Source organism: Brachyistius frenatus, unplaced genomic scaffold, assembly GCF_029030835.1.
Source record: "Brachyistius frenatus isolate BFR_SWC_R1_liver_20210118 unplaced genomic scaffold, ASM2903083v1 Contig_239, whole genome shotgun sequence".
NCBI lineage: Eukaryota > Metazoa > Chordata > Actinopteri > Embiotocidae > Brachyistius > Brachyistius frenatus.
Window position 1 is genome coordinate 477,107 of NW_027210838.1, and position 25,910 is coordinate 503,016.

The window sequence follows — 25,910 nt, forward strand, 5'->3', positions numbered from 1 at the left end:
CTATAAACACGAACGTTAGTAATGTTTAAAATTAAACGTGAAAATTAGATTTCTTTTAGTCCATCATTTTCTAAATTGTAATAAACTCAGAAGAATACAAACCACAGGTCCTGAACATACCTTTAAAGGTGCAGCGTGTAAGAATTAAGTTCCATCCTGTAATAAAACTTTGTCCATGAGGGAGGCGATCGTGAGTCACTGTAGCATCTAGGGGTTTAGTTTGGGCAAATTTAGCTTATTCCTGCATAACTGTTGGCTAGTAGGCGGCTTTTTTTAAAAATTTTTTAATAACTGATGATTGTAAATTTAGATTGTGTGGAACATTTAGCGTGACCATATTTGGATGAGATGTGGTTGGAGCGAGAGGTGGATCTGAGACTAAGCCCCGCCCACCGATAGCAGGAACCTGAGTGCACCAAAGGCCTGTCAATCAAACAGACACGCCCCCCCCACCCCATTATTTTCTGCTGTGCTGCCAGAAAATCAATAAGAAGGTGTGACTTTAGTGAATGATTATGACTAGACTTTGTATTTCACGAGAGAAGTTGAATGGGAGTCGTAGCCTTTTTTTAGAGACAACCCCTAGTGGCTCTCAGTGGTATTGCAGGTAACACAGCTTCATTGCCGTCGACTTCCTAAAGCATTTCAAGGGTCTGTTGCCCGATATCTCGAGTTTGACAGAAAAATTCGATGTGCACTCTCTGCTCAAGTCCACAGTGAAAATGCAAATGGCCCAAACCAGTGGTCACAAAAAAAAAAGTGTGTTACTCGAGTGCTGACGTCGATTAAGTGACAAAACTTGAGACACCTACTCACGAAGGGGGTTTAGCTTTTTTTTTTCCAGCTTAATGCACGTCACGCTGCAGTTTTAAGTTTACGTGCAACAGGACCAGTCTTAGTTTTTGATTATCTTATTGAGTACCTGAAAAAAAAAAAAAAACCTGACTTGGATGCCTCGCCTGAAACGCAAGGCTGTAAAGTGTTTAAAGCCACGTGTAATGGAGGAAAAATAACTATACGAAAGTGGGCTTTAAATACCCCTTGGCTGCGTGCGCGTTTAAACGGTGTGGGAGGCAGAAAATGTAAGAGGGGGGGAGGGTGGTGGGGGTTGTGGAGGAGGGAGGGAGGGAGGGGGGGGGGTTCCTGCACACACGGATTAAAAGGTCATAAAGATGTTTTATGGACAATGTCAATTTACTTATTACACGATTGACGTGTTTGTATTTCTTTGAACTAGTTCCCAAAAGGCCTGTCGGGTTGGCCTCGCGCAGGCTACTTCTTCTCTCACCAATGCAGCCCTTGCGTGCACGAGCGGTGCGCGCAAGGGGGCCGGGAGCGCGCGCGTGGAGGCGGTCCGGGGCTGCCTCAGTTTTTCTGTAATCGCTTTTCTGCTCGCTGCTACCTTCCAGTTAAATAGCAAGGACACGGGAGCGAGCGAGACGACCGTGCGGTGAGGATATACTTTTCTCGGTACCGTGGGATTACGACGCGGAATTTGCAGCATCGACGGCCAAGCCGCCAGGTAAGGTCGACACACGCGCTCGGCCGCCCCTCGTAGATCCGCGAAAAGTAAGTAAATGTCCCGTGAAAAGTGTCGTTTTTTTGCCAGTGAAGAAGAAGAAGAAGAAGAAGAAGAAGGAGGAGGAGGAGGAGGGAGAGAGGGAGGGGTGGGGGGGGGAGGTGGTAGTGGATGTGTGGGACGAGCCTCCCTTTGTGCCGAGGCAGGGTCACTTGCTCTTCAACGCACAATGTGGACACTCCAGAAACGGCGAGGATCCGCACATTTGCCCCCCCCCCCCCCACCCCCCACCTCACCTCCTCACCGACCGACCGACCAGCCAACCTACCCGCCCGCCCGCCCGCGCGCTGCTCCCCCCGCTGGCCCTGCCTGCCGCGGACACGTCCTCCATCAAGCCCCGCCGTCGGCTTCTTTCTTTTTTTTTTTTTTTTTTTTTTGGAGGCGTCCGTCAGAAACGCCTTCCTCTCTCTCTGCGTTATTTCCATTGAGTTTAAAACACAGAGGCCTGTTTAAGAGGAGGAGGGGGTGGAGTGGGGGGGGGGGGTCATTCGTTCTTTATTTATTTATTTTTTATTTTTTAAATACCCCCCTTTAGCGGTAACGTAACGCACCCTACTCCCCCCTCCACCCCCCTCCCTCCCGGCCTTACGTGTAATGTTTACGCTTGCTTTTTTTGTAGGACAGGCTCGGTTTCAGTGCCCCCCCCCCCCCTCCCCCGGCCAGCCAGCCGACCCCCCCTATTGTTGCGTTTCATCCCCAACAAATGTTGACCTACCTGCTTTGACCGAGCAAATTAAGTGACATCTTAACTTGTCCCCTGTTGTTGTTATTTTCTTTTTTTTCGGTGGGGGGGGGGGGGCTCTAATATACCCCACATCGACCCTGGCATCTCCGTCGGCTATTGAACCGGCTACATTTCAGCAGCCGTTAACGTCCCCTATCGGTACCACCAAACGTCTCCCCCCCCCCCCCCCCCCTTCACCCCCCGCGGGGAAAAGGCGACCTGTCCGTCACTTTTGCCTCATCGTCTTCTTTTCTCCATTAACTTCTAAAACACAGCTCACTTTGTCATCTTTCAACGGATGCCCCCCCCGCCCCTTTTTTTCTTTTTTGATCTGTCATCGATTATTATTGGTGTTACTGGCTATTGGGAGCCATTTCTAAGTATGAAGTGTGTGATATTAATCCTTTAATTTGTGTAAAGAAACAAGGAGAAAGCATGACACCAGAAAGGTCAAGATAAAAGAACCTTTCTTTCTGTCTTTTCTTTTTTGTTTTTGTTCGGTCTACAAATCTCGGCCAGTCGAAGGCACTCGGGTGGATTTAATCTGATTTTATTTTGGGTGAAATCACAACACGAGTAATCTTTAACATGGTAAAGTCCTTAAGAGGAAGCCAACAATTCCCACATGGGTGGAGGTGGGGGTGGGGCGGGGAGGGGGGGGGGTCCTATACATCTGTAACTTGCAGCACTTATAGGCTTTGACCGTTTTAACAAACACTTTCTCAAAGGTGAAACCTTTTTTTTGTTGTTGTTGTTGTTTTGCAGGGCCCACGATGTCCAGCGAAGTGCAGCGACCGGACGACAGCCCCAGCACCAGCGGGGGGAGCTCGGATATCGAACAGAGGGAATCGGTACCGCCCGAACAGGATCGGGAGCAAGCACAGCCCAAAAAGAAGGAGACCAAGATCTCCAGTAAAACCGCTGCTAAACTTTCAACTAGTGCCAAGAGGTAAAGGACAAAACAAACAAACAAACAAACAAACAGACAGACAACAAGAGATCATGAATCTTGGTTTAGTTATTTGTTAAAACCTGGAGGGCCCCCCCCCTCCCCCCTCCCCCATGCCCAAGGGGGTGTGAAGTTATATAAAAATCCCACAGGCATCGTCATTTCAAACATCCACACTGGAGTGTCACCGCTGCTATTTGAAAGAGATATCCCCCCCCCTCCCTTCTCCCCCCCCCCCCGTTTGTTTTGAAGGGTTGGTGCCGAACACTTACTCCCAAAAATACAAAAACAAACTACAATGAGAGAATTATGCAACAAGCTGAGCGAAGAGTTGGCCGACGAGTATTATTTTTTTCTGATGTTGTGAGCACCCCCCCCCCCCCCCCCCTCCACCCCAACCATCCTTTTTTATTTGTACGTCTGTCTGTAACTTTAAAAGCAAAGACTCGAAGCCTTCGGCACATCGAGACTGACAGACTTCAGGGTCGATTTAGGGGTTAATTTTTTTTTTTTTTGGGGGGGGGGGGTAACGTGAGTTTTAGCAGCAAGATTATAAAATCTGTTGCATTTACCTCCTGCTTGATTTGACTTATATTACATAGTAAATAAAGACTTTCTGATCTGCACTGTTGGAAGTCGGGTTGTTCTGCAGGTTTTTTTCCGAGACGGGACCAAATTTAAAACAAAACTCAGACAAACTTACAATCCTAACAATGCCATCTTTTTTTTTAAACGTTTTTCTTCTTTTTTTGTTTTCTCTCTTTTCCAGGATTCAGAAAGAGCTCGCAGAAATAACACTAGACCCGCCTCCAAACTGCAGGTAAGGAGACGTCCTTCTCTAATGAATCGTAATGTCTCCAGAAGCTGTAATGGATGCAGACAGCGAGAGACGTGCTCCCTTTTTCTTTCACCGCATCTCGAATACCAAACGAGAAAAAAAGAAAAAGGGGGCCACGCTGCAATGCCCCCTCGCTTTTGTCTCTATTCCCATAATGCCGTTGTGTTTTTTTGTTTTTGTTTTGTTGTTGTTTGAGATGGTAATCTCAGGTGAATTCGAGCGACCGGAGCCCATTTCTGGCATCGTTGTCGTCGTCGTTGTTGTTGTTGTTGTTGTTGTTTCTGCTGCTGCACGCGGCGAGCCTTTTTTTTTTTTAAGATGACAGTATTATGGTTGGAAAAATTAGTGGCGGTGTGACTTTAAAACCTGTTTGGGTTCTCGTGTGGTGCACACCCCACCCCCCCTTCTCTCCTCCTCCCTCTCCCACCCTCCCCCTCCTGCTGTGTTGGGGATTTACCACAGACAATGGTTATTGTGTGCGCCTGCCGCGGCTCCGAACCCCCCCTTTGAGGAAGAGATACGGGTTTTTTTTTTTGTTTTTTTTGCGGGGCCCACGTGTGCGATCGGGTCTCTGCGGACGCGACAAAAAGGCGCGTACCTTCGGGATGTTGGCTCTGTTTATTTTACTTCTTTTTTTTTCTCTTATGAACCTCAAATAACAACAGATGCGACACCGTTCATTGATCGCGCGGCTCTCTCGCCGCTCTGCACGATAATTGACGGGTCTGAATTAAGAAAAGAAAATGGAAGCCGGTCTTTTGTTGAGAACACTTGTGGGAGACGCTGATGTTTTTCGAAAGCGTTTTTTTTTAATTTTTTTTTTTTTTGGGATATCCACCTGCTTAAAATGATTAAGGCAAACAGCTTTGCATGACTCATCTGGCGATTTTTGAAATTACTACACCCGAGACGGCCTTGTTTATTGCCTGAATTAATCACCCCTGCTGGGTCTCATCAGAAGCCCGTCGTCATTAACGATAAACATTGAGCTAACCTTTTCATTTCAGCCCACAGCCCGGTTTTGTTATTGTACTGGAGGCTGAAAGAGATGTTGTGGTTTTTTTTTTTCCTCGAGGACTCTAATCTATTTCAACCCCCCCCCCCCACCTCCCTCCCCCTTCCCTCTTTCCACCCTCCTCCAAAAAAAAAAAAAAAAAAAAAAAAACTAGGTTGGCTCACATGAAGGATTTAGCTTGAGGACACAAGTAAGTCATTTGAAAGTAAAATAATTGCTAGCGGAAATTTCACAGTCATCGTCTTAGTGTGTGTGTGTGTGTGTGGGGGGGGGCGTGTGTGGGGGGGACTAGTTGCCTGGGAAACAATTAAGCTTCTTCAGAATAATCCTTGTGTGTTCCCTTTTTCTGTACTCTTAACGGGAAAAAAAGTGATATGAGAATCTAATAAAGCGTTGTTTTTTTTGGTTTATTTTCTGTGATGCACTCAAATTGATGAGCTCCCGTCCCGTCCCGTCCCGTCCCACCCCCTCACACACAGTGTGTGTGTGTGTGTGTGTGTGTGTGTGTGTGTGTGTGTGTGTGTGTGTGTGTGTGTGTGTGTGTGTGTGTGTGTGTGTGTGTGTGTGTGTGTGTGTGTGTGTGTGTGTGTGTGTGTGTGTGTGTGTGTGTGTGTGTGTTAACAGTGACAGGGGAGGGGAGGGGGTCAGCTCAAAAACTAATTTTCTCATTGAAACGATCACAGCGGCATTTACACTCTCACATGAACGGTCGCACGCACACGCACACGCACACGCACCGCGGCGCAGGCGTGTTGTCATTTGTATGCCGGCGTGCTCGTCGCTCCTGGGCAGGTTAGGCCTGAAAGGTTATTCATTTCGCTCCGCCGCTACAAATGGAGTCACAGACCTCCCCTTCCCCTCGCCCCCCCCCCCCAGCGAGTTGTGTTTAAGAGATCCACTTTGGTGCTTTCCACGAAAATGTGGCGCTGTTCGTAGGGGACCCGGTTTGATGTGCGTCACCTCGGGCCGAGGAGTCCCGACTCTTCTTCATCGTGGAGTTACGATCTGCAGTCTCACCTACAACCTCCTCAAACCTTTAGAGCGGGGTGACGTTAACTTGCGAGTTGGAGAGCTTCGTCTGATCTCGTTTAAAATATACTGCCTGTCCAAAGACCAAAGACAAGAACGTGGAATCTCCCACGTCTTCCTCCTCTGTCATAAAAAAATACTCCTCAGTCTGTATTTCTTAATCCATCACTTCTTGTCTTCAATATTTCTTAGATTGAATCACAGGGATTTGTTGCAGCTTCTAACCGTTGCGAGTTGTCACTATTCATTCCTGGCGGTATCGATTCGAAATCCCAAACAGGCGCTTTTAAAAACGCTGTAAAAAACAAACAAACAGAGCTGTGGAGCCGTTTCTGTTTCTCCTCCTCAGATGGACAAACAAGATGCTTCCTTTGCAGCTGCAGAACAATGCTTACAGAGTAGTAAATGTCAGATTCAAAGGAAAAAAGGTGCATTTTTGTTGTATTTTATTAATTCTTTTTAAAGCTGCTTTTGTTCGGGGGCGGATGTTCAGCAAAATCACAGCAGAATAATCCGTCGCTGCAAGAGGTAGAGAGATAAACCAATTGCTCCTCCTGAAGCAACTCCAAAAAAAAAAGAAGATTAAATGCAACGCAGCCGCAACCCCGCGGTGAGCTTTGAGTAACAAGTGCAGCTCCCTTCTCTTGTCAGGTTGCGACTAATCATTCCAGGGGAAGAAATATAAGAAAAAACACTTTACTGGAGTGGAAGTAGATAAGGGCTGAGGGGAGGGGGGGAGGGAGGGGGTTGATGCAGCGAACAAGTCATTTACCAAACTTAATCACAGAGTTGCTCCTGTGGTGAGTTGAGCGTTACGAAACTGGGAGCGTTTAACGGCGAAATAAAGGAACAGAATCACATGTGTGTTCGGGCTGATTGACTGGTTGCCGAGTCTCTCAGTCGCTTGTTACCTCGAACCTCGTTATAATTATTACGTAAAAAAAGCCTGATCGCAATTCGTGTATAAACAAAAAAAAACAGCTCAATGAAACGAATCAAAATGTCACATTTCCACCATCTTCTTCTTCTTCTTCTTCTTCTTCTTCTTCTCTAGTTTAAAGGGACAGGAAGTGGAGAATTTGCACCACCAACCGGTTTATCTCGAGGCGCTTAACTTCTAATATTTGACCGAGCTACGTTTCGTTTGAGCCTCCGTCGATATTGCCGTTAATCAACATCAGAACGCCGCTGTCGGCACTTTTCGGGGTTTCAAGCTGAATGAGAAAGCGGACCTCGATAACTCGTGGAGGATTTGCAGCAGAAAAGATGGCGGTCAAAGTTAAAGGAACAAAGACAAAAGAAAGTTTAATTGCTAATTGCAATTCTTTGGCTGACAATTAATCGACGACTGCGCATTTCACCGTCGCGAAGGCCCTCGTTGCTACCAGTGAAGTTTTTTAATAACTTATCAAACATAATTGTCATATGCAGATTTCTAATGCTAACGTTAGCTCAGTCAATTAATTGGAAAAAAAAAAAAAAATAATCGATGATGACAGTAATCCTCGCTTGCAGCCTCATTGTGAACGTATTGTTTACCGTTTGACGGACGCATCAGCTGACTCGTGTTTTTGTGCTGCAGCTGTGTTACATCAATGACCGTTTGGAACAAAACGCTCTTCTATTGGTTCCACTGAATTGTTCCCCGTCGTGACCTCATGATGCACCAAAAAAACCCAAAACAAAACCAGAGCCTGATGATGTCATGCGAGCTGAAGGGGGGAAACAGTGTTTTTTTCACACAGCGTCACGTGCTCGCTGACTTCCAGTGAATATGTATCTCCATCATCATCATCATCGTCATCATCAAGACTGTGAAATATGAGGCTTGTCTTCTATCGTAGGTTCTGACCTCTAATTCTCTTCTCGTTGACGGGATCATCTTGGCGTCTGCAGTATTAGTCCTGTGCCTGCGTCCCCCGGGGGGGAGGAGGGAGGGGGGCGGGGGATTATGTGTGAGTGACACAGCCTGCATCGTTTTTCACAGCGTTACCGTTAAGCACTGCGGGGGGGAGGGTTATCAATATTCATGAAGGGGAGGGGGGGGAGGCGGAGGAAAAGGGGGACGGGGGGGGGGACGGGGGTTAGCTCCAGGAATACCTCCCGGGTGTTCAAGTAGATCACTGTATTGGGCTTCAGTGGCATCAATTAATTATTATGGTGAGGATTTTTTCTTTTGGGTGGTGGGTGGAGGGGGGGGGGTGGGGTTATGAAATGTTAACACTCTTCTGTTGTGAGTGGTGAAATGAATAATAACCAGTGAATGACATCCCCAAACAAACACTGATTTGTTGAACTGGCGATCGCAATAATTGTCGCAAATTTTAAAAGTCACACAATTTTTCCGCCCCCCCCCCCCCAAAAAAAAAATGTCGTCGACAGAAGCCGTGCTGATGAAGTATTTTTATTAACAAAAAATAACTCCTCATTTACTATCAGTTATACAAAAATAACAAGCAGAAAAACAGGATGTGGTTTCAGGAAATGTGGCCTTCACAATAAGAGTTTCGGCTTTCATGCTCATTATCGGTGGAAGTGATTACATATTACTGTTTGTTAGAATAATTTTATACACGTCAAGTTGTAAGAGACTACACTTAGTTTTTGTGCACACGACAGGAACATGTGCTGAATTAACATGAATTAAACAGAAACTAAACCTCTTATTTTGAAAGGCTACACAGCCTTTAATATTTAATCTAAGATTAAACTACTCTGAACTAAAATATTTATATTGTGATGTGCAGCATGATCATTATCACAGGAAGTCATTACATATATCAGGGAGGGCTTAAAAGAAGTTGCGTTTTTGTTTTCTCGACTTGCACATTTTTCAAATTCCCGCGATTTTACTTAAAAAAAACAAAAACAAAAAAACTCCGCAAATTACATCAAAACAATCACATAAAAAAAAAAACTCTGCGAAATCATGGCTACGTCGTGCGTGGCCGATCTGCCAGCTCAGCTCGTTCTGACCGCTGACCTTTTTCGGTTAATTCGTCCGTTTCCCCCTCAGCCACCAGACGGAGGCTTGAAGAGACCCGTCTCTAATTATGGCTTTAATACACTCCAAAAAAAAATTAATAAATATGAACTCTTAGCTAATTTGGTTCATAAATTTGCGAGAGGCTGCAGTTTTGTCTCGGAGGGAGATTTCTGTTTTCAGTCAGTGTTCCTGTGAAATCGCCGGCTTGCGAAACCAAATCTGTACGTCAGCATAATTGTTTTCATTCAAGCAAAGCAAATGTTTTTAATTACCCCAATGACACACACACACACACACACACACACTATTTTTTTTCTTTTTTTTTACTTCTATGTCATTATAGACATAACAAAAAAGCTATTGTCCACATCAATTATGATTGCGTTCTCAGAGTCCCTCCAGTTTTTGGTCTTTTCTGCTGGACTGCACATCTTTGTGGGTCAAGCCGTCCTCATTCATGGCTGTTTGTTTTTCTACTATTGTTTTCTTGTGTCATCCGTTCACCCTGCAGTACACAGAGCCTCGCTCTGTCGGCTAAGTAACATTTTTATGACTCGTGGTGTTTGCGCTGTTTTCCCTTTTTATGAAAAGCCTGTGTATCATGCGAATTATATATTCTCTGCATTATTAATTCTTAGCCGCGGGCGACCGTTTGCTTTTGCATCAGACGCTGGCAGCGTGCAGCAGCAGCAGATGCGAAGAAGAAGAAGAAGAAGAATGAGAAGAAGAAAATAAAATGCTTACCGCACCAAAAAAAAGAAGAAATCTGTCGTACCTCAGAAGCATCCTGCGAGGAGTTTGAGCGGAAACGATATTAAACGTATCCTCTGCTTTATTTACAGCTTTGCTGGCACAACTTTAAAACCCCAGTAAACTTCCTGTTCTTCAAAAACCTTCTTCTTTTTCAAAGTGTACTTCCTCCGTTCGATGCCCACGGCTGGTTTAGATTGATTGTGTCCAGCGTGCGACGGTTTTGCCTCCTTCTGGGAGTGAAATTATATCATTTGGACGTGGAAAAGCATGCGTCCACCTACTCAACCCCCCCCTCCCACCACCTACTCCCCCTCACCCCCAGATTACAGATTAACAATAAAAAAAAGGCTAGATTTAAAAACAAACAAACATGTCATTTGAGACGGTAAAGACCAGATAACAGGGGTGGTGTCGCCTCGGCTGCCGAGCTGCGCAGTAATTGGTCCTGGGACTCTTTCACGGTCGGAGGGAAAGAAGATTGCTTCATTAAAGTTCCTCTTCTGATAACCGCTTGATAGAAAAGATCTTAGCTTAGATCTTAGTTTAGATCTTAGGGGGGAGGGAAACCTGCCTGGGGGGGAAATGAACTGGAATGCGTTGAAATAATGCAGATAATGGCTTTATTTGTGCTCAGCGGAATTCACGAGCTCCAAAAACACACCGATTCACATTCAATTACTGGTTTGCTTTTCTGTTTTATTCATCAGCCCCTTCGGTGCAGCTTTTGGCTCCGGCAGCTATTTACCTGCTGCTGTAAACAGCTCGCTGTGTGACCGCCTGCTTTAAGGATCACACTTAAAACACACGCGTGCACACAAGCGCACACACACTCACACAACCTCGTAGTTTGAGCATCAAACACTCACATCGGTTGCTGCGTAGCGCCTCGTTTCATTGAGCGTTCCTGCTGTGGTTGGAGCCGTTCCAACTACATTGGCTTCCTGTTGTGACCAGTTTTTACAGTGGTTAATAAAAAAAACCTAAAAAAAACATGGAAACCTTTTGTACGATTCCTGCAGCACTTCACTCTCAGTATATATGCCCGGTAGGAAAATACGGTCATGTCTTTACAGGAAAATTGGGGGATACAACGAGGAGCATTTTTTGTAAAATTCGTGTAGAAACATCCTATAAAGTGTTTGAATGTTTCTCGAGTGAAGAGGTGGAAGATCATCTAGTTGACATTGTGGTTGTCTCACAGAGGCCAGACATTTTTACGAATTACCAATTAACATCAGTGGCGCTTCGTGGAGCTGACCTCTAGTGGCACTCGGTGGTATTGCAGCTTAAGGCACTTCCGCATGAATCTACGTCTACTTTTTAAACACAGTCAGTGATGATAGCAGAACCACAAAAAAAAAAAGAAGAAAAGATTTCTTTCTTTAGTTCTGCACGATGAAATCTGCTTTCATTCGACTGCTGCCAGTCCACCGGACAGTCTGGCTCTAACATGGCGAGTAACCAGAAGAGGAGGCCACTGAAAGAAGTGGACTTCTCTAGCCTGACCGGTGGACTCTGTGGTCCTCGTTTCCCTGAAGGAAGGAGGGAGAGGTGGAGGTGGGGGGAGGGAATCTGTCCGCCGTCTGTCGAAACAGACTCCATCACCAGCAGTATTACTGAGCACGCAGGGACGGTTTGTTTCCTGCCGTTTCCCTGCAGCCGTGGGTGTGACTCCTGCATTCTTTTAGTAGCGGTTTGCTGGCGGTGTTTGGTTCTCATGTAAGAACACGGAAGTTTAATTAGAAATCGGTTTAGACGTCTGAAGATCGTTTTAACAAACAAAAGCCTTTGAAAATGATCCGAGAATTCCCCTTTCGCCTGGCGTCTCTCCGCCTCTCCGTCATCGACCTCACCTGCTCCCTCGTGTCTCGTTGGGATTTTGTCCGTGGGTGACGATGAGGACGAGGATGGGTTAAGCGATGTTGCGCAGATTAGCCCGGCTGTCGTGCTCGCAAGATAAAGGTTATCATTTGGCGTTGGCACCAATCTGCAGATTGCCTCATATGATGAAATGAGGCAGTGTGGATGATGAAATGGCCAAAAAAAAAGGGGACACTCGCATACTGGCGCTGTGTCACGGGAAGGAAAGGTCATGCAATATATATGGTAATTATTAACACCGTCTGCGATCGTCGGCAACGGCTTGGATAGTTTTCAGGAAGTGAGAATGAAAGGTAGGAAGTGGTACAGTGTCCTTTTAAGAAGAAAAAAATACGACGAGGACGGCTGTTTTTCTTAACCGTCCTACTGTTGTGTCTTGGCAACCAGCAGTGACGTCACCCGTCGGTTTGTCAACTACCGTTATGAAGCCTCGAGTTCGGCATCTGGCTGGCGCCATCTTCCGAGCAGTTTAGAATCGATAGTGACCATATTTGGGCGAGCTGGGGGGGAGGAGCCTGCGATGCATCTGACTCAATCTGATTGGAAACCCGACGATACTACGTCCCCGCCCCCCGATAGCCATAACCTGACTGCACCACGGGCCCGTCAATCAAACAGAACAAACAAAACAACGTGTCTTTTTGAAGCTCTTTTTATAATTAAAGACGGGATCATTTTCAGATCGACCTCCAGTGAGTGAATTTAGCGAATGACAAACAGGAAACTTATGGACAAATTTTATTGACTGGGAATTTCACGAGAGAAGTTGAATGGGAATCTATGGAAACCGGCGGGTTTTTTTGGGAGCCGCCCTCTAGCGGCGATCGGCGGTATTGCAGTTCCCGCGTCGGCCTCATTTTTCCGAGCCACGTCCACTTTTCTCCATCTGTGGTGCACACCGACGAGTTTTTTTTTTGTCTCCCTTGCTTCTGAACTCCGTCAAAAAAAAAATATATGTAAGGAAGCGTCAGATAAGAACAAAGGGAAGCAGTGTTTAAATCTGTGGTCGGACGCTGTTTTCGGTGCTGTGCTGTGGAGGAAGCGGCGCAGCTGTCAAAGTGGGCTCCTGCATGAGCGTAATCTCCGAGGACAGGGCAGCGGCAGGATTCTCACGGACACCCGCGCACTAATGTCTCCCAGACCCCCGAAAAACAAATGACCTAAATACTCAGTGAATCAAGGCATTTGGCCGCAGTGCGCCGCAGATGTAGTGTTATTTACACAGAGGTTATTGTTACTTCAGAAACCCTTAAATAGCTCCGTTGCAACGGCGCCGTGTTTGTGCCGATCTGTCCGCTTGAGGAGAAGATTGTTTTATTTTTTTAAATTTTTTTTCATGAAGCGATAGAAAGGCAGATGTGACGGGTTGATATTTATCTGACCATCGCTCTCTTATTTCGGGGCTGCGTGACGAGACCAAAATCGGGCCCGTTGTTGCCCTTTGCAGAGCTGAAATTTATTTAATGCCTTGATTAACCAGTTAATTACCGAGAATTTAATGTGTCAGCCGGGAGAGCGTAATATATTTTTGCATAGCTATTACCCGTGGTGAAGGTGGGGGTCAAGGAATCACAGAGCATTTAAACTCCTGACATTACCGCACATTAATTACAGCTGGGTTGATTGTAATCTCCTGCAAACACTCGGCGCTATAAATCTGGCCTCGCGACGGGCCACGCCGCTCAACACCTTCCACCAAAAATAAAAACAACTAATGGCTGAGCGAGAGGCCGTCAGATCCTGAAAGAGCTGGCCCTCGACCAGCTGCAACAAAGCACCACAGGAACGCCCGAGTTGGCGGCGGAGGGGACGTGGGGGGAGGGGGATGTGTGTGTGTGTGTGGGGGGGGGGGGTCTCCCGGCAACAGCCAGCGGTGGCATGCACATTCAGCTATTGACTTAGCCTTTATCCACAGCCCTTGTGCGGTTGTCAGCCCCCCCCCCCCCCCATCCTCCATCCACGTTTTAAAGTTATTATCGCCGCTGCAAACTCACCCGCCTCAAAAAAAAAAAAAAAAACGAGGGAAGGGAAATAAGCTGTTTCTGTGGTTTATTTCAGCACTAGGAAATGTAGAAGTTAATGTAGAGGTGGACAGCGGTCGAGATCAGCCACATTCGATGGAGATCTACGGTATTTTATTGATCAGTCAGATTCACACCCTGTGATTACCAGCAACAACAAAAAAAGGAGGGGGCTTGTAATGAAAAGCCCACATTGATGGAAGTAAAAACAGGGTGTAGGCTCCAATATGAACTCGTTGGGACCACAGACTGGACGTAAAAGTGTGGACGTTGCTTCCAGGTCTGAAAAAGTGAGGCCAGTGAAGAAGTGCTTTAAACTGCAATACCACTTAGGGGCCAGTAGGGGGTTCTCTCTGGCTCCATAGACTCCCATTCAACTTCTCTCATTAAATACAAAGGCAATACAGTTTTTCTGCAATTTTTTTATGGTCTCATTGGCTGAAGTCATTCCTTCTTACTAGTTTTTTGCTCGTACATCTGAAAATAATCCCATCCTTCAGCAGTAGTTTACTTTTGAGACTGACAGCCCTGTAGTGAGGTCACGTTTCAGCTATAGGTGGGCGGGGCTTAGTGTCCTCGGGTTCACAATCAGATTGAGTCAGATTCACCGCTCCTCCAAATATGGTCACTTCTGGCTCCAAAAAAAAACCAAGATGGCTACCCGAGGCTTCAGAATGGCAGTTTATAAACAAATTGGTGACGTCATGGTCGGTTTGCATCTGAAGCTTGTTGACAGGATGATAATAGATAAAGACAGGGACACGGAAACCGAGCTGATTATGAATATTATCCGAGCGTGACGACTTGATTGGACCGAGTCGGACAGAGTCTCTTCCGGACGGTTGTGTGATATGTAAAACTTCTAATCGTCAGATCTTCACGCAGATGTTTAGGGAGGTTATTTATTTGACGTTTAGCAGCTGGGCAACGAATCATGACGTAAACCCTTGAATCTAATTCAACTACTGTTGAATAACACAACGGAAGAATGAAGGAACATTTGTTCATAACGCAGTTGAGCTTCACTTTTTATTGTTATGACAGACACAAACTGCTGCATATCAGATGTTAACATCTTTTCCCTGTGTGCCAGTAAATCCTTCAATTTTGAGGTCATTTCCTTTGAGTTGGTTCAGATGTTGCTTTCTGTCTGAAACAGTTTGTTTGAAGGAGACCCCCCCCCCCAAAAAAAAGGGTTTATTTATTTTGAGCCTCTTTTGTCTGCCAAAACAAACAAAACCAGTGTTTTTAATATCCAATAATTCAAATAAAGCTTCCTAACATGTACATTTAAAGATACAAATGACCACTATGCCCCCCCCACCCCCTACCCCCTGCACCTTGCAAACCTTTAGCTTTAACAGACACCAGTAAAGTCCCCTGCACATCCTTTCCTTTTTCCTTTTCTTTTCTTTTTTTTGTTATTTCCATTATTATGGCAACAACAACAACAACAAAAAAACCCTCTGAGATGTTCTTTGTGCCTGAAACAACAGAAGTCCCGATTGCAGGATTTTCTTATCGACAGCGTTGTGATGTAATTCCCCCGAGAAGAAGTAATCATAATTACCTAATTAAAGAAGGCTTAAGAGAGGGGCAGTGTGAAACAGTGGCAAAGTAGATTAGTGGAAATTTGTGTGTGTGTGTGTGTATGTTGACACTGAAGGGGGAGGGGGGAAGGAAATGTCTACTGTCTTAATTTTCTATTTCCTGGGAATGATCTATTGTCGGTGGGGGGAGGGGGGGGGCACGCTGCTTTTAAACGGTTTGTCGTTGTTTGAGGCTATTACACACTGTCTGGCATTATTGGTTTGAATAAAAGTGAACAGTGATATCACAGCCTTGAGTGAGAAAGCAACACCCGTGTGTGTGTGTGTGTGTGTGTGTGTGTGTGTGTGTGTGTGTGTGTGTGTGTGTGTGTGTGTGTGTGTGTGTGTGTGTGTGTGTGTGTGTGTGTGTGTGTGTGTTTAGTTCACATTTCTAAGCACATCTGCCAGCAGCTAAAGGTTTTGAACACCGTCCCCCGTAATTACACGGAAATCGGAGGGCTTGTTCATTGTCCCAGGCTTTTTTGTTTTGTTTTGTTTTGTTTTTTTAGTGATCTGGACATTGTCCCCCGGTTCTTCTTCCTGGCTCCGTGCCAGATCAGGGTCCTACCACAAAACAGCAGTGGAGGGGAGGGTTGGGGGGACGTTAATATGGAAATAGCATTAATTACTTGGCCTATACAACAGATGTGACCTTCACTCTCCACTCAGCATAAATTCTCATCTCATGGAATAAAACAAAAACAAAAACGGGCTCAAATATGAAATAATTTTGTCTTTTAAATACGCTTCTTTCTTTTTTTTTTAAAGACGGCATTGTCGTCTTTATTAAAATCGGGCATTATGCGGGATCGATAGTTGTGTGTGTCAGAAAACGCTTCAGTTCCAGCAGGAAAAATCCTTTCTTCTAATCAAAACTCTGAACAATCATGTAAAAATAAAAAAAAATATAAAAAAGAAAGCCTCGGGAAAAAAAGAAAAAACCCACCTCAAACCTCCACGGCTTCCCCCCAAAATCTCCATCATTAACTTGTCAGAAGCTAGCATTTACCGCCCCAGCTGCTTTCTCCCCGCCGCCCCGAATCTCCCATCAGGCCCCCCCGCCGCCGGCTTTTTCGAGCACCAGGATGTCGAGTCCAATGCGCCGCGCCGATTAACATATTAACCAGTCTTTTGTTTACATTTTTCCAGCGCCGGCCCCAAAGGAGACAACATCTACGAGTGGAGGTCGACCATCCTGGGACCGCCGGGCTCCGTGTACGAGGGAGGGGTCTTCTTCCTGGACATCGCCTTCACGCCCGACTACCCCTTCAAACCCCCCAAGGTCAGCAGACAGAAGCTTGTTAGAAAACGTGCACTTTTGAGTGGCGGCGCGAAATATTCGCACATTGCGGCGCGCAGGTGTCTCGAGAGGAGAAATAAATCTGGTTAATTTTCTTTTCATCGCAGACACAATAATATATATATATATTTTTTTTGTATTTAGTGCTGAATCATTTGCAGCTGCACAATCACGTCGAAAGACCCTAAAACGCCGTTTGGAGCCTTTCACATCATCACATAATCAACTGCTGCCGAGCCGTCAGATTTCGATTTTTAAATTCGAATGATTTCACGTTAAAACGTATTAAAAGCTCGCGAAAAAAAAAGAAAAGTTGAAATCAGAGAAATTGCACTTTTAGCTGAAGAGGACAGTTTGTCAGAAACTGTTTTTTGGTTGTTTTTTTTTCACATTCCATTCAAAGTCTTTTCAGTTAATTCAATTCTATTTTATATATGAAGCGCCAAATCACAACACGGGTTATTTCATGGCACTTTAACACATCGAAGTCCTTACAGCAGAAGCTTTACAGCATTGTACAGAGAAATTCAACAATTCAACAATTCCCACATAAGATAAGACGGGGGAAAAACCTCCGACAGAACCAGGCTCAGAGGTGGGCGGAGCTATCTGCCGCCACCGGTTGGGGAGAGCAGAGAGAGAAAAGGACAGCATAGAGATGCAAGACATGAACTGTTGGTGGCGGCCGACCATCGCAGAGCAAATAGGAAAGTTTTGAGTCCGAGCCTTAAAGCTAGAGAGGGTTTCTATCGACAAGTTTGACGGTTTGCAGACTGGAAGATGAAGTTAAAAACATTCGCACGCCGGGTTTTCTCGTCCCGTCGTAACGCTCACGTGGCTTAAGAATCATCGTAGAGAGCGTGAAAAGGAACTAAATTGCACCTCTTAAAATGCAAGCTTTTTTTCTTTCAGCTTTTTGAGGTGTTTAAAAAAAAAAAAAAAAAAAAAAAAAATTGAATCATGTTCTCCAGCTTTTTCCACAATTTTTGGGGAAAATGTTTCTCAAATATGGAAACTTAAATCTTTAAAACATCTTCCACAAACCTGGGGAAAAACGGTGAGGTTTACAACCCTCTAGTGGCACTCGGCGGTATTGCAGCTTGAGGAGAACTTCCGCATCGGACGCCTATCGAGCACTACGAGGTGAGAGTTGTGCAGTGTGACATCCTTCACCGGCGCCTCGTTACATCGGCAACTTTGATCTTTGCTCAAAGCCACGAGTTCGTGGCTGCGACACGTGACCGCCACCTTCTCCCTGCCGGTACGACCTGCGCCTCGGTAGCTGGATGGAAAATGTTGTGATTTGAGTGGAGCTCTTAATTGACCCCGATCAGTGCTCGTGTGGTGAAGGACTCCCCCCCCCCCCCCCCTCCCTCCCTCACCACCCCCTTTTGTTCGGCGAGGTGTTTTCCGCCGAGTCCTCCAACGACGCCGAGTGGGACGTCGTCACCGAACTGTCGGGGACAATCTCCGATTATCCTTTCACTTCATTTTTTTTCTCTCTCTCTCTCTCTCTCTCTCTCTCTCTCTCTCTCTCTCTCTCTCTCTCTCTCTCTCTCTCTCTCTGTGTCATGGACACCCCTCCCCACGCTCGCTCGCCCTCCTCTCCTTCTCCCTCTCTTCCCTCGCTCTTTTGTGCTGTGTAACCACCAGCTCTGTGTTTGACAGCAGACTCAAACAAATCCACAGGCTCTGGCCCAGCTTTCTGTGACCAGAGGGGGCTCAAGTGCCACCCCCCCCCCTCCTCAGTACCTCCTACCCCCTCCAACACACTGATCTGCAGCCAACCCCTCACACACACACACACACACACACACACACACACACACACACACACACACACACACACACACACACACACACACACACACACACACGAAAGCCTTCGGCCGATACACTCCCTCACTGTAGAAATGCTCCAGCGAAGCTCGGTTTGCTGAAAGCACTCAAGATCTGAGGCTTGGAGGGGAACGAGTTTTGGATCCAGAACCCGACTCTGCTTTTTTTTGTTGTTTTTAAAAGTCTTGAGGACTCTGGAAAAAAAAGGGGAAACAAGAGTTCTCACTCGGACTGACAAGTTGGCCAGGTGGATGTGTTTCTGTTTTGTGAACCCGGAGCCTTGAGAGGAGCGCCGGGTCTGCAGGGGCAGGGCTCTTTTACAGATTTCCTCTGGAGGGTCGGGGTCATCTTGGCCAGATGTTGGCGATCCGAGCGGCAAACAGAGGTGTCAAATGTCGGGAGCAAACAGATGTCAAGCTCAAATCTGAGCCGGTGGATGTTGTTGAGGAGTATTTCGTTCTACATGTATTGGGGGTCACCGTTGTGGAGACCTATCCGGTCTGATTAACACGCGTGTGCTGGTGTCCACATGTTCAAAGTGACAACAACAACCGTCGTCGCTGCGTTGCTTTTATTTGATTTTACTGGTGGGTTAAAAAAAAACAACAACAAAAAAACACTTTTAAATCTATCAAAAATCAAAAATTGTGATTAAAAACCCCAGATAATATTGTTCAATGCAATGAAATACTTTCCGTTAGATATACGGCGCGTTCGAGGCTACGCGCTCCTCCAGCAACGGTGACAAATGGTTGTAAAACGGCCCTCGACGGAGCAATCAGGCAGATCCATTATACCGCTACTGATGCTGATACATCAGCGTTAATGTGAGTAAAGGAGAAAAAGGGGAGGCGGAAGCCCACAGCAGCTTCTGTCTCACCTATTATTACTTTCAATTATAACAAATTCCTCAAAGTGGCAGACAGCAGAGCAGGAAGAAGTGTTTAAACCCCCTTGAAACGTCCATAAATCACAATCGGTTTTTTTTTGTTTTTTTTTGTATTTCACTCCGTCTGCCGCTGTTTTAACTGATCATTTGTTTTCATCTTTTTTTTTTTTTTTAATCTCTTTTCTTTTTGTATAACAAGTGTGAACAGGAATATTTAAAGCAGTTGCTTTGATTATTATTGGTTGTTTAAATGTTAGCGGTTATGGAATAAGAGCCACTTTGTGTGGTTTTTTTTATTGTAAATTGCTCAAAGGGAAAACAGCAAATAACCAAAATTAGAAGCCACTTCTTTTTTTTTTAAGATCACATAACCAGAACAAACAGCAGCCGTTATGATTGGTTTCCACTGGCAAAACGGGAAAAAGATTTTACAATACATCACTGGTTCTCAAATATTCTTAATTTATAATGAATTCGTAAATATTATGAGGGATAATTATTGTAGTTTCAAGAACAGGAGTTACTGAGTTTACAATATAATTTTCCGCCTCTGTTACCATTACATTTTCTATTACAAACCCTCTCTTTATAACATCCCAAAAACAAATAAAAATACAATCGAAAGCAACCCAACAACATTAACCCAAACATCGACACGCCAGTGACTCCTTCTTCTGGTCTTTGAAAAATGGATTTTAAATCATTTCATCGCATCATTTTAAACAGTTAAATCCAAAGTCTTGAACTCTGTTTTCTAAACTGTGTGTTTGTTTTGTGTTGTTGTTGTTGTCGTTGTTGTGTGTCTGCAGGTAACTTTCCGTACGAGGATCTACCACTGCAACATCAACAGTCAGGGTGTGATCTGTCTGGACATCCTGAAGGACAACTGGAGCCCCGCCCTCACCATCTCCAAGGTGCTGCTGTCCATCTGCTCCCTGCTCACAGACTGCAACCCAGGTAAGACGGGAGAGAGAGAGCACCTGAACGCACCGACGTCTTGTTTGATTCTAATTCATCGGGAGACTTTGGTGAATGAAGTGTTTTATTTATTTTTATTTTTTAACCGGAGGCCAAATTTCAGGCGGCTGAAGTGACGTTTCCTGACCGTTAAGGGGAGTAATAAGATGTAAAGCCGTGACCACTTCAAACGCTCATTGTTTCCCCCCCCCCGCCTCGAGGCTGCCCGGCACCGACAGATCCTTGGCACGGCTGCTGGTCATAGAAAAGCGAAAGCCACGTTTTCACAGCAGAAAAGAGGAAGTGACCAATTCAATGAAAACAAATATTGTCATGTGAAAGATACTAGAAAGAGTAACAGATTGATCATTTGCTTCTTTTGGCTTTTGCTGTTGAAGCTCCGTCTTCCCCCCCCCCAAAAGAAAATAAAAAATAAACTGAGCTGCTGAAAGTGAACGGGTGGGAGGGGAGTTGTTGGGGTCCATTTATCTGCCTTTGAGATGATGGACGTTTTTGTGCCATCAAACACGGAGTGAGCTGAAGTTCACCGTGATGAACGTGAGCGTGATGGAAGTCAGCCAAGTGCAGGAATAAACTTTTGTTTCTTCAGCTCCTCTAACCTCAATTTCAGTCAAATCCTCTCTGCTGTGCTCTATTGTGTTTAATGAATTCATTTTGAGACAATGTGAGTTTACTGGAGGTCATCGTAATAAAATGAAAATTATATTTGTACCCAGGTGAAACTCTTTGTGCCTTGTGGAAGCAACTTGTTTATTTTTGAGTTTGTATTTTTATAGTTTCATCATCTTGATTGGTTTCCACGTTGTGACCACAGACTGTAGATAGAACTAGATGTAGCTTCCAGGTCTGAAGCATTAAGCCGATGCAGAAATGTCTTAAACTGCAATACCGTCGAAACCCACTAGGGGCTGCCTCCACAAAGCCTCCGGCTCCATAGACTCCCATTCAACTTCTCTCATCAAATCCAAAGTGAATAAAATGTGTCCATCAGTTATCTCGGTGTTGTTAGCTAAAGTCACTCCTCCTTATTAGTTTTCTGGAGGTCCATCTGAAAATAATCCCGTCATTGATTTGATTTTTGGCCTCAGAAAGTTGTTTTGTTTGGGGTGGGGGTGGGGGGGGGATTTGATTGACAGGAATGTGGTGCAGTCATGTTTCCATAAAGGTGGGCGGGGCGTCATCCACCACTCTCTCCTCCCCCAGCTCGTCCAAATATGGTCACTTCATGCTCCAAAAACAAAACCATGTCAGCCGAAATCCCGAACTCGAAGCTTCAAACCGGCGCTTCGTAAACCAACGAGTGACGTCACGGTTCTGATCTCAGTATCCATATCAGTTAACTGTCACAGATTTATCTGAAATGTTTTTATTTATTTTTTTTAATCACATTTATTGACTGAAGAGGTGAAGTCAGGTGACGTTTTCTACACGCTGGGTGGTTTGTTTAGTTTTTTTCTTCGGAGTGGAGGGACGGCGTATTAAACGTTGTATTAATTACACCTTCGACGAAGTCGGGTCACGGCGGCCGACGTGACTTGTACTCCAGTCGTAATGTTTTCATTCACACCTGCGTTAACGCGCGTCGCTTCTTCACCCAGATGGCTCGTTATTGCTCGGCGTGAACGTCGTCTGTGTCTGGATATCGTACCTCGGGAAAAAGAGGAAACCATATTGTGCTCAGCCTGACCTTCTCCTCCCGCTGTGATCTGCTGTTCATGAATAACAGAAAGTCATTTATTACTGCTACCTGTGGTATCGGTAGCTAATGGGCTAAGACGTATTTTCATTCCTTTTTCATGTTTACGGTTAAATTTCTTCTTTATTCTGTTCACACTTTCATACCTTCCGTCGTCCTTTTAATTACTTTTACATCCTTTTATTGCTCTTCTATTCTATCGCATCTTTTTTTTTTTTTTTCATCTTTTTTAATGCATTTCATTGTCCTCATTTAGATTTTAATTTTGTTGTTGTTTGTAGTTCTTATTTCACTCTATTTTACCACTTTTATTGTTATTTTAGCTTTTAATCTACCAAAACATTCCTATTAACTCTTATCGTCTTGGTCTTAAAGCGTGTTTTTTTTAAAATTTTTTATTTTCCTTTTAATTTGTTTTAAAATTTTGTCTTTAAATTGTTCTTAGATTAAATTATTCTAGTTTACAACTCTGTCGTATCATTGGCCCGTCAGTCGTCCGTTAAACTCTTCGAACTGCACCGAAATGTACAAAAAGTGCATAAATAAAGGTTTGATTGATATTCAACGATTAGCTGAGGGTACATTGTTGTAGATTTCATGTTTTGAAGGAGTCACACGTTTGACTTCTGGACTTTACTCATTTTGAATGCAGGTCTTTTTTTTTTTTTTTTACTTGTAATCCATTATTTTTGAAACTGTGGTACCTTTATTTGTGTAAAAGAAAATGTTTACAGACCTTCTGCTTTACAGCCATTTTAGTTTTACACGTTGTGTTTTCTGTCTTTTGTGCGTTTCAGCCGACCCTCTGGTGGGAAGCATCGCCACACAGTACCTGACCAACAGAACGGAGCATGACAGAATAGCCAAACAATGGACCAAGAGATACGCCACATAGACTCCCCGCCGTGAACCTCCTCTTCCTCCTCGTCCTCCCCCTCCTCCTCCTCCTCCTCCACTGAACCTCTCTCTACCTCTCTCACCTTTAGTCTGTCAAAGCACACTCACTAAGTGCAACGGTATACCTGCCCTCCTCCTCTTCCTCTTCCTCCTCCTCCTCTTCCTCCTCCCCATTTTATCTACCTTTTTCTGTGTAAAAAAAAAACGCCGGAAAAAAAAAAATCCAACAAAACAAAAACAACAACAACAAAAAAAAGTCCTTTTGTTCCTTGTTGACTTGAAAGCTTCTTTTTTTATACAAAGAGTAGATTGGGATTTTTATTTTCCAATATCTGATTGTTTGGAAGTATTGTATTGGAGAAAAAACCCTAAAAAAAACAGAATATTATAATTGTCATACCCATCGTCCTCCAGCTACACAGTACGTATTCTCATTTCTTAGTGGCACCTGGAACAAAACATGCAGCTTTTACTTTTGTTTTTCTTGTTTGTTTCTTGTTTTTGTTTTTTTGTAATTTGTCATCGATATGTTACCTGCATGGAAAACGGGAAGGTTTTGCGTTAATGGATCCTTTCATTGCTTTTTTTTTCAAAACTTCCTCTGATTTTGTTTGTACTGTATGTATTTTTTCAAAGGCTTTTGAGGCAGACCACAAAAGTATAGGTCTGCCTGTGAAAGAGACAGGACTTGTATATTTACTGGCTACCCGCCACCTCTGCAATTGCCGAGTGGTTTGTCGTGCACTTGTATTACTGAAGCACCCAATAAAACACACTGTGGTCGGCTTGTGAGAAAAAAAAACAACAAAAAAAAAACGCTGCCTGCGATTTGTGTCAAAGCTACGGCCTCCACATCCATCCGCTCTGTCACATAAACAAACACGATTATAAAACATCAGCTCAAACTTCTTATCGGGATCTCGTGGCTTTTATTGACTCCGTCCGGGGAGGTGCGATGTTTTTATCTGTTTATCCTTTCGGGTCTGGCGAGATATCTCCAGAAACTCATGAATGGACCTCCATAAAAGTTTGAGATTGACCTTTGACCCAGAAACTGGACGTCTTCTGCCAAGGAGGTTTATCGCAGTTCTCGGGTCACGTTTACGGGCTCAAGGACGATAAATTTAGAGAGCGGGAGTAATAATCGGAAAGGTGGGAAAGTAACTAGCTGAAGTTTTCCTCGTTATGTTCCTTTTTTTTTAAAATTTATTTTGTTTATGTCGTTCGCGTACATTTGATTTGGTAATCTAAAAGCTACAACCTTCACGAGTAAATATCCCAAGTTACATCGCCTGATTAAAATCAGCACCCGAGTCGTCGTGATTTCACCTGAAACTTGAGCAAGAGAAACGTCACATTTTTGTGGGGGAACAGAAAGTTTGCAGGGAATCAAATCCGATTGTATTAATGGAAATGTGAATAAGAGTGTGTGAGCTTTGGTGCAGAAATATTTAAGGTGGTGTTCAAAACAACAACAACAAAGAATGGCTCTGCTTCTAAACAAAAAAGTGTTTGTACCACTTCACTGAACCCAATATGTTTTGGCGGTGTGCCATTTTTTTTGCATCATAAATTAGTCACACAACAAAAGCCTTTTTCAGCTGAACAGGCGCTGATTTGGTCCTTTGCTGTTCGGATCCTGATGAGTGGCCGGCGGTATGCATAAATAATATCGCCCGTGAGATAGAAGGCTTCTGGCCAAACTGGCTAAATTCTCCATGTCTGTATTAATTGTTGCTGAAATAATGGCAGCGGGTGTAGAGGAAGGGATTAGGCTGGTGTGTTGCAGTAAAAAAAAAAAAAAAAAAGTCTGAATTAAAAATCCTGAAAATTAGTCTCTAGTGGATCTTAAAACCACATCAGGCTGTTATTATGGTGTCTTTGTGCGAGACCATATTAGAGGATAATAATGTGATTCCACTGTGATCATGTTGGGTTTACATTTTTTCACTCATTGTGTGCTTTATGCAACTTTATGTAAGCGTTGGAACAATCAGACAGTGTCAAAAGTTTTTTTTTTTTTTTTTTTTACTTTAATGTAAAAAAGAAAACCTGATGAAAACTATAAAGCATGATTAAAAATGGGTTAAATATACATATTTTACTGTCAAAACACATCAGTGTTCACAATTTGACAAAGAAATGACCCAATTAACCCTTTAAACTTTTGCACCTTTTTTGCACAGCGATTTTTGGGCTATTAAACTGCTGCAGGGCACCACATCCACCTTATTAACTATTAATATGTAATTTATTAGTAATTGTACCAGATACAGCGCAAATAATGAGGTTTTGAAATGTTGCTTGCACATAATGGAGGCAGAAAAGTGCTGAGAATTGATGCCCTTTTAATTCAAAACTACCAATATCCCCATTAACCTTTGGAAAGAGTGAAACATTTGCTCTCTTGTCTCTCTGAGGCTGCTGCACACGCAATAAATAGTTTCCAGTCATGGCTGTAATAATACCTCATGAGTAATTCTTTGATGACATGTGGTCAGTTTAACTGGAGGTGTCTCTCTTTCTGCGGTCAGTGACGCAGCAACTTAGTCATAGCTGAAGATCTATTAAATACAAATAAATCTCCCTGGGTATGTATGGTCAACAACAGATTATCTCCTTCAATATTGGGACAATCCACTGTAATTACGTGTCCCACTTTATAGCAATTACCTCATCAAGTTGGGATGTTTTGAAATGTAGAACCACTGGCTCGTTAAGATTTAGCAGTTTATTTATGATATGTTTGGTTTCAGTATCATTAAAATGAAATATTTAAAAAAATAAAAAGAAATCCTGTCAAATCAAGAGTTTTATAAGCTCAACCTCCTGTTGCAGTCCGTGAATTGTCATATGATGATGTTGAGCTTCACAGGAAGCGTTAATGTCATTGAATTAAAAATAAAATAAAATCAAATGTTTATAAGTGATTTATTTTTGTGTAGAA

At 44.1% G+C, this 25,910-nt stretch overlaps 1 protein-coding gene across 1 annotated transcript; it reads left to right on the plus strand.

Moving 5' to 3' along the window:
- The first annotated feature begins 1,337 nt into the window (after nucleotides 1–1,337).
- ube2e2 (ubiquitin-conjugating enzyme E2E 2) lies at nucleotides 1,338–25,869 on the plus strand. The gene is made up of 6 exons (XM_069720398.1): nucleotides 1,338–1,522; nucleotides 3,069–3,252; nucleotides 4,022–4,072; nucleotides 16,514–16,646; nucleotides 20,202–20,349; nucleotides 22,864–25,869. Exons 2-6 carry the CDS (start codon nucleotides 3,077–3,079, stop codon nucleotides 22,959–22,961), a joined length of 606 nt encoding a protein of 201 aa, XP_069576499.1. The 5' UTR covers nucleotides 1,338–1,522; nucleotides 3,069–3,076; the 3' UTR covers nucleotides 22,962–25,869.
- The last annotated feature ends 41 nt before the right edge of the window (nucleotides 25,870–25,910 follow it).